Source organism: Oryzias melastigma, linkage group LG15 (assembly GCF_002922805.2).
Source record: "Oryzias melastigma strain HK-1 linkage group LG15, ASM292280v2, whole genome shotgun sequence".
Classification (NCBI taxonomy): domain Eukaryota; kingdom Metazoa; phylum Chordata; class Actinopteri; order Beloniformes; family Adrianichthyidae; genus Oryzias; species Oryzias melastigma.
In genome coordinates, this window is record NC_050526.1 from 25,122,533 (window position 1) to 25,131,903 (window position 9,371).

The window sequence follows — 9,371 nt, forward strand, 5'->3', positions numbered from 1 at the left end:
TCACCACAGCGTCAGAAACTGCATTTAGTCTAAAAGCAACCCTCAAACCCCTCCAGCTCAAGTTAAAAAAATAAATATCAATATTAGCTTTACATTTTGTAGTGTTAGTTTAGACATTTTGGTTCCCAATTATTGCATAAATATTGTAACCATTTAAAGATTTTGTTAATTAGTCATATTTTCAAAGGACTACAGTCCACAAAATAAAGTAATAGTAATGGTTTTAGGGAAAACTGAGTAAGAACAGTAGAAGGAGAGTAAATAAGCGTTAGTGTTATAAAGATGATGTCAAATCATATCAAGATACTCTAAAGAAAAGAACTGCTTAAGGATACAGTGTGTTCTGATGCTAACATAGTCTAAAAGCACTTAATGATGATAATATGAAGCGTGGAGTAAGTGTTATATGGCTCGAGGGATGATGACCACAGTCCTGTGTGCGCTGCATGACTTAGAAATTACTGTTGGATGCATCAGATCCACACCAACCAAACAAGATAACTTTGTTTTTTGTATTTTCCCGACTTCTTGAACAAGAAACGTCCCCTCTTCAAATCTAATGTCTTTTTCTTTGTCAAGTCATCAAGCTGCATGGGGTTTTATCCATTAGAAAAACTAAAATGCTTACAGTGTTATCATCATTAGCTTTTACAAATGCGAATTACGCTTTATGAAACAATAAATCCGGTCATAGATATGTATGTCCCAACATCATTTCATAATCATTATTGTCATTATCGTTAATTAATGACGCTATTCTTTTCCGCTAATGGCTGACAGTGTCATTGAGTCAAATGAGGGAATGGAATCTGAATGGTGTGACATTTTTATCACAGCGCAATGATGAAAAACCGAGGGGACGAAGGCATCATTATGAAAATAAATGTAAAATTTATCGATAGTTTTATATTCTTGTAAACCCGTTTACAGGAAAATATTGGAATTACAGTCGAGAATGATTTATAATGTATTGTTCATTTTAAAGCTGTTTACCTCCCTGCCCTGTTGAATATTAGCTCACTCTGTCTCTCCCTGTTGCTCACATTTACACGTGAATGTTTAACAAATCATTGCAGCTTTTTGTCCAATACATCATAAAAATGGCTGCTTTTTTATGTTAATCAGAAAACAGCATCCATTTTTTCATTTAATTCCCACTTGCACATATTTTTCTCTCATTTTAAATACTGTTGAGTCATGCTTTCAGTGTCCTAACACAAACTCACCTCTTTAAACTCATAGGAGGGCTTGTTTTTAAGTTTGACTCCGCTTCTCTTTCAGTGCCGCAGTGTTGCTCAATAGCTGACATTACGAACACTCTTTCATTCAAATGTCCCGATTTAACCTTTCAGAAAGCTGCTACAAACAATGACTTAATGCAGAAAGACAGGAAATGGCTTGTGTGGAGGTTACAAGAAAAGCATAATTGGAACACTCATTCAATAATGCTGCTGTGTGCTTTGAGGCTGCTAATGAAGAGCGAGTGATGAGGAGGTGCCTGTTTAGCTTGCCGGTTACCTGGGCACAGGGGACGCGGCTGCAAGATTGCGAGCTCTCAATGGTGTGTCTTCCCTCCAAATGTGAAACAGGAAGTATACGGAGTAACTGTGAAGCGTTATGAGGAAAGTGGCACTGATACCTGTCTTTTCACTTTTACTAGATTTTCTTCTCGTAATTTGAGATGAGTGTACTTCAACTCTTGAGGCTGAGAGCTGTTCAAAAAGGCTGCGTTATTCAGTCATTCATTGCTAAGCACAATAAAACACTTGTAGCAAAGATGATATCAAAACCTTCTTGTTATGTTATAATGTTATGTTTGGAATTACCCTATTCATTTCCAAATGGCTTTTTTTGTGTTGAGTTTATAACAATTTGTTCTCTTTTTCTTCCTTATAATTTTTTAGCGGGAACTACATACATTTTTGGGCGAGACGGTGGACTGATCACGTACACCTGGCCCCCAAATGACCGTCCGAGCACAAGGGCAGATCGGCTCGCCATTGGTTTCAGCACACACTTGAAGGACGCTGTCCTAGTGAGGGTGGACAGCTCCTCCGGACTTGGAGACTTCTTAAAGCTCCACATTGTAAGTTGAAAACATCTGACTTTTTTGAGCGTGCTTTGACTTGGAATGGAAATGTTCATCGTTATTGAAAGTCACATACTTTTCTGAAGCAAATATGCACTTACTTGAAGCAAAACTCCAAGTCAAATAGCTCTTGGTGAGTTATTTTATGACTGTTAGCCAAATCAAACTGATCCGCACCAACACAGCTCTGGGAAAAAGCTGTCAGGTTCATAAATCACTGGTTTCAGTAACTTAGGTACATTAATCACAGTATTTAAGATGTCATTTTTGAAGTTGAACAGAAGAAATGTGAAAGCAGTTTTTCAGAGATTTTATGTTTTTGAACTCAGTTTGCATTGGTAAAAAGGTTTATTCTCACATTTCTCACACAAGCGCCACTAATGCAGCACAGTATGTAAATTTGTATGGCGAGAATGGGATTGTGTTTGCACACCTTCTCTCAACTGTGCGATGGCACCTATGTGTGTGCTCCACAAGCAGAGGAAAATGGTGCAGTAATAAGGGCAGGTTGCACACAGTACATCTGTGACCTGGACATAATTCTGCTGGCTACCACATGACCTTCCACTCTGCAGCTCTGCTCGCTGACAGCAACGCTAATGCTGGCCAGGAGCACTCAGGAACTTGCACACACAAAGGAGAGCTTCAGACCAAAACACACAAACAAAGAACTGTTCTTGAAGTTATATGTATACAGTAAGTGCACAATAGGACAAGCAGTTTTCAACCTTAATCTAAGCTCCTCTTGGGCCAAGAAGTTAACTAGTTTAACCCAATAATCTTGAAAAACTGGACACTCTGACAGGTTTCACCCTGACTTGAGAGCAAACAAGTTGCTCCAAAGAACACAACTCGGAGCATGATTATAAAAGACAGATGTGCTTGCTCAGATGTGCAAATGCTTTCCTCTGATCCTCAAACGTGCTGCTGCTGCTTTCTGGGCTGCCTTCCACTTGCTTGAAAAAAACACAGGAGAAGTGATAAAATAGCAAACCTTACCAACATAGACTGTTGGTATATGTGCGATGAAAAAATCTCCTCATTTATGATTTACATAGCTCAACATGGTTTTGCACTCTGGCTGTGCTAACAAACTAAAATACAAGTCACCCATTTTTAAGTTCTTTTTAATTGTATTTAACTTTGACATCATGGAGGTATTCATGGTTTATTGTCATCTAAAATGGGTTCTGGTGAATTTCTTCAAACACTGCTGTAAGCATTATTTATTATCTGCAAGTCTTCACATGCAGGTTACAGTGAGTCAGAACATGCAGCTTACTGCAGATACACGCTGCTGTTGGAAAAAAAAAAAAAAACAGAGCTGCAGCCATTTTATGGGATAAAAATGTTGATAAAGCATATTCCTATGTTGGGGTGGTCGGGTTACAAGAATCCCCTCCTCTTTTACATTAGCAGTCACTGTGAACGCTTCCTTTTGTTTATTTAGCTTTACACAGTAATCTCAGGGCTTAGTGAAATGCTGCATTTTAATGGTAAGCAGTGAAAAAAAAAAGCAAAAATGTTGGTAGGGGATTGATTTGAGTCGTTTCCTTTTTTTAGGACACCGTCAAATCCAGTTAAATTCATATTTATTGCAATGTAATGGCAGGAAAACATTGACCTATTAATCTTTACATTGTGAATTTAATCCTCACACATTTTCAGCACATTTTAGGAATCAAATTGACTAATTAAACTGTTTGTAAAGAGTTTTATAATTTAACTTGATGCTATTTTACTGAATGTTAGTGACATTTATTAGAACCTCCTCCCCTCCTTCCCCCATGTGTTAAACTGCAGTCTAACAGAAAAACAGTATAATCTCAAATCACAATATTTAATGAAACTGAATTACTTATGATACAAACCCTCTGGATATGCGTTCCACGCTTCTGTCATCTCCCCATTAATTAAAATGGAAAAGTCGTATTTTAATGCACTCCATTAAACACAATGAGCTGTGCAAAACTGCCACTCTGCGTTCCATCTACTGCAAGAACAGCCACACTCAGCTAGTCACCTGCAAAAACCATGTACCCACAATAAGTCACACCAAAACATGAAATAATTTGAGGATCCATTCCCTGTTTGAGCTAGAAATTCATTGGAACTACGCCTCACTTGTACTACAATACTTGGTTTGATTTGCCTTTTTATGATGTCAAACATTAAAGTCTGTGGCAGACCAACAGCTATTTTCCTTTTCTAAAGCATTTTGAGGCTGAATTCTATTCATGCTTTTATTATCTCTTTCACTTACTTCAGCTCTGAGCAGAAATGTCGTAAGGAGTGTATCTCTAGCTGTATGAGATGGGATTAGAACAGAATTTAGTATTTATCCCCCCCCCTTGCTCCATCCTCTACATCCCTCCCCCTCTAATCTCTGCTCCCATTTCACGATGACAGGAAACCCAGCAGGCCTTGAAGGACGCCATCTCAACTCACACTCTTAAGTGAGAATTTTCAGAGTAATACGCGGGGACCGTAATTTAAATGCATCTCACAGGAATCGCAGAGCTACCCTCCATCTCCTGTCCATTCCAGATAAAGACAATGACTGCAGAGTCAGCCAGCCATCAAATGTACAACAATCCTCATGCTTGTTACTATAGCGCTCATGGAAGATTCATAATCATATTCCTGCTGATTCTCCGGATATGATGGTTCCCCACAAGCTCTCTCAGGTTTTCTGAGGTGAAGCATATTCATGAGGCCTCATGTACAAATGTCCCACATGAATAAGTCTCATCTGTACACAACTACAGAGACGTAGAAGTAGTTATTAATAACTCTCTATCTTAAAATCAAATCAAGGGAGAGATTTTCATCATAATTTAGTTAAATAAGGACTGTAATAAACTTTATGCCTTAGTCACATAGACCAATAACGGGGAAGGACATGATGACCCATGAGGGTGCTGTAGGTTTTTGGGTTGTTGTGGAGAAGAGCGGCCAAATCTTAAGGCCCGGTCCCACAGGATTTGACGGCCATATCGTGGTTAAAAAAATTGGAGAATCTGCCACACGCGCTTAGATGCGCTAACTTTATGCATGTTCGTGGAATAGCAGTAATGCAGACGCTAGAGTCAGTTCCAATGCCACTCCACTGCCAGAGCACTGCTTAATCACGTGTAAGCACGTCCTCCCGCACTCAGCCGCTAAAAAGATGCTGTAAGCAGTGGTTCAAACGCAGACCGGCCGGGGAAAGGCCGTACTTCAGTCGTGCACGAACGTGGAATTTCGGCGTCCAAGCGCATGTGCCGGCGTTTGTTCCTTGGCCCGATCTCGCACTGAAACTGCTGTTCCACTGTCGTTGCATGACTGTGCCACTGGTACCACACGTAGTCACCCGCATGTGGAGTTTAAACATTTTTTCAGCGTGTAACGGCGGCCAAATACTGTACCGCGTGTATGCGCTATTCCACTGCCTCATCTCGGCTGTTGCACTGCCAGTCCATTGCTAATAGCGTCTGTACCACGGGGTTCTTCCGTGCCCCAGCAGTGATATGGCCGTGAAAGCCAGTGGGACCGAACCTTTTAGGAGAGGGCAGGTGTGTTCTGCTGTTCCCTTGAGGCTCATGCAGCCACCTGGAGGGACGTCATGAAAATGGAACATACCATTATTGTGCATGTGGTAAATAAATTGCAAAGTATTTGTCAGACTAATTAAAATCTTGCACTTACAATGTACTGGTGATGCCATTATAAAGTGTCCTTACGCCACACTGTACTTGTGATACGTAAATACCTGTAGGACACCCACACAAACTATACTCTGTCCTCATTACTAACAGTCACCCTGGGCTCACATAGCTAGCGTTATAGCGCCGGTGCGAGCGTTGCAGTCTTTGCATAACTTTAAAAGTGCGAGAGGAAATCCCACTGGAGATGATTGCATTTGACCTCTACAATCTGGCCTCTGCGGCGCTGCAAATCCATTTTGTTGGGTTCGAATTTTCATCGGACACCGCAGCTGAACCACAGCGAATAAGGGGGGATTACTGGTACTTCCTATATAAATTTGATCGCGTGAACCTACGTGAGTTCTGAGTTTTGCAAGGTTGGTAGCAGAGACTGTGGCTGCAGCCATCCAGTAGCCAATATGAGCCATCTGCTGTAGCTAGACCGTTCCCGCATCGTACCTGAGCAGTAACGCTAGCCACGTGACCTCAGGGTCAGGCTGCACGTGAGGAGCCCACACTTACCACTTGGACCACCACCAATGGGCCTCTTGCTCAGCATTTGAGGGGTTGGAAAAAGGAAAAATTTTCCGACATGCCTGTGTTGTACTCTTACCTACCCTTGTGTGTACTTGGAAGTATCCGCAAAGACCTGTTGCCCATAAAAAAAATAACATTTGCACAGGCTCACCAAGTGGTCAACAATCTTAAAATTTTGTCAATTTTTTGCCCAAATACATCCCATATCCACCCATAAAGTCAGTTGTGTAGCAATTTTATGATGCAATGCAGCAAAACCTAAAAGAACATTTAGAGGATCCCACTTTACGCTTCTCACTTGAGTTGAATTTGCAATAATTTTGCCACAGCACATTAAAAGGTGAGGTAAATTTTCCTCTCATGCAGTTATACTATCCTATTCTCTAAAAGGGAAGTAGAATACCATTTATTGCGCCTCACTAACAATGCCGGATGTCTGTTATTGGAAATCTATCTGCACATTTTTAGGAAGTCTTTACCTAGAAAAAGTGAGGCTTTGTAGTTGTTTTTCTTCTTTTTGTTGTCAATGAACAGCAGTGACAATGACTATGAGTGGCTCTCCATAGTCTCAAGAAGGGCCCCGAGGGGCCCACCAAGCTTGTTTTGTGCTGGTGCGCAATCTTTGTGTGGGGGTTGGGGAGTGTTTGAAGCACTTTCTTCTTCCCTTCCTCTAATTGCGTGCATCCCTTTAAAAAAACAAGCAGTCAAGGCGTAAGCTAAGACAGCAACAATGTGAAGCTAATATATTCCACAGAGCAGAGAGGATGCTGGAGAAATAATGACTTAGTGGTGCATTGCTCCCTTCGGTCCTCCTTTAGCTGACTACCAGAAGGGGTGCTTTTTCTGATGGAAGACACCTTTAATTGCAGTTTCAACTCCTGTTCTCTACCCTATTAATCATGTAAAATGGCTAAAGAATAGAGAACACAGGGCCACTGTTGGAATATCTCTATTTTCTAGAAATAAAATGTCATATTTTTGCAATTCACATCTCTTGGAGGAATCTTTTTATTCAAAATGCTGTGCTTCATTAAGTGAATACAGCACAGTCTAATTTAACGCTACTTGTTAAATTGTTACCTGAGAGAGAAGCTGCACATCTCTTGAGAGGACCAGTCTCACGCTATCCCCCATACTCCTATTAAAACACCTGCCCAGGGAGGAGATCCTCTCTTCATCCACTACCACTGTTGGGGTCACTAATTACCTCTCACACTTAGCCTGCACACAGACTGAGCAGACTCGCATGCAATACTCGCAGGGCTCCACTGATGTACAGCCCTTTGTGTTGCTAAGTCAAGTCACATCAGACGGCTTTTAACAGACTTCTCGAGTAACTGACAGGTAGTGTTATTACAGTGTATGCTAAAGCAGAACATTTAAAACAACTAAAGTTATTAATCCTGGTTACGTGTTCATGGGTGTAGCACATTTATAGACACATATTTATCATTTTTTTTTCTTGTCACCTCCTGGTTTTGATACCCAATTTTTCTCCACTCCACTTTTAAGTGCTGTTGCCTTAGCAACAATCCCAGTACATGACTGGACTTGGTGCCGTGGAAATAATACACATTTTAGGCAGTTTCATAACTAGCAACAACATTTTAGTTGTATTAGGTTTTTGAATCGTAAAAGCTTTCTCAAAAATGCTGTTGCACTTGCAACTCCATTTTCTGCAACTTCCAATGGAGATGTGAGAGAAAATAAAAGGCATTCATGACAATGCCGTTGGGACTAAAAAGACACATTTTATAATAGCAGATCTTGAGTTTGAAAAGAAGTATGTCATTTACTTGAAACTGCACATGAAGTATGACTCACTTAAATGAAGAAAAAGTACTTTGACGTGCATTGGTGTCAATGTGAAATTGTATTTCTGGTGAAATTTTAAAGGAAATTTTAATTTGTTTTTGGAAGAAATGGAAGTAGGGAAAAAAATCCATCTTTCAAAGTGTTTTAACTTTTAGATTGCTTATTGTTTTGTCTCTTAGTGGAGAAAGTGCATTGTTGCATGAGGGAGTTATATTATCATATACATGAAATAAACGATGTATAAACATATGGCCACAAAATATATAGAAGAGTAGTTGTTTAAAGCTAAGAAGAATAAGGATATTGGTTTAGATGTTGTGAATTGTTGGGTGAAATGTCCATTAAAAGCTGTTTATTGTAAAGACCTGCAAACATAAAACAACATAGATAACTAACTTACAATCCCTCATTAAAATCTTACCAACCTTTTCCACTTTAATTAACTGGGATCTGAAGGTAAAACACAGCATTTGTGTTTGTGTAGCACATATCTTAAATTCTAACAGATTATTGAAAAAAATCTCTACAAATTTAAATACTTATAATCCCTATGTCTTAGAAAATGTACAAAGTTAGGAGTCAGAAATTCTGTTCTTTCATTTAATTCTCACTATTTGATCAGTTTTGACTTGCCTTATAAGAAGACAACACAAAAAAAAACAGATTGGTTAGCTCCACTGCATGAGGTTTCTCTTATTGATGTGGAAGGACAGAGACATATCAGTAAATCTGGTTGTATTTCCCAAATCCTCACCATCATGCAGCATGTGTCCCATAATTGTTCATGAATAGTGATAATAGCATGGTTATAGTGCTGGTAAGTGTATTGATTTTATGTTGGGCGAAAATGATTGTGGCAAAAGTCGGCCTTCTGTCTGTTTTAGCCATTGTCGAGACAGCCACTCCACTCTGATGATGCACCTGACCTCAAAGAATCAAATCTTATCCGCTCCATATTGAGAAGGGGCACCGTTAGAGTCACCATTACTCATCTTTCAATTCTAATCATTTCTCAATTTGTTCGAGCTCTTTGCCATGGAAAAGCCAAGTGGTCCATGAAGAGGGCGATGTGTATGTGTATTTGAGAGGGCAGGATGAAACAGTGTCTTCACTTTTATTAGTGTAACAAATCATAGTGACTACAGCTTGTCATTGTCAAAGCTTTACATCAATACATTATGGGCTTGCCTCATACAGAGCTATATTGCCATGCAGTGGCGGTTCTACACTGAATTACTCCCCGG

General features: G+C 39.9%; 1 protein-coding gene across 31 annotated transcripts in view; it reads left to right on the plus strand.

Annotated features, from left to right (window-relative positions):
* Window positions 1-9,371, plus strand: part of LOC112161706 (neurexin-1a) — a 247,571-nt gene that overhangs the window by 157,662 nt on the left and 80,538 nt on the right. For all 31 annotated transcript variants that reach the window (XM_036215421.1, XM_024297065.2, XM_024297074.2 and 28 more), the window contains one exon: window positions 1,905-2,086. In XM_036215421.1, the coding sequence (XP_036071314.1) occupies window positions 1,905-2,086 (182 nt within the window). The remainder of the gene's footprint in view (window positions 1-1,904; window positions 2,087-9,371) is intronic.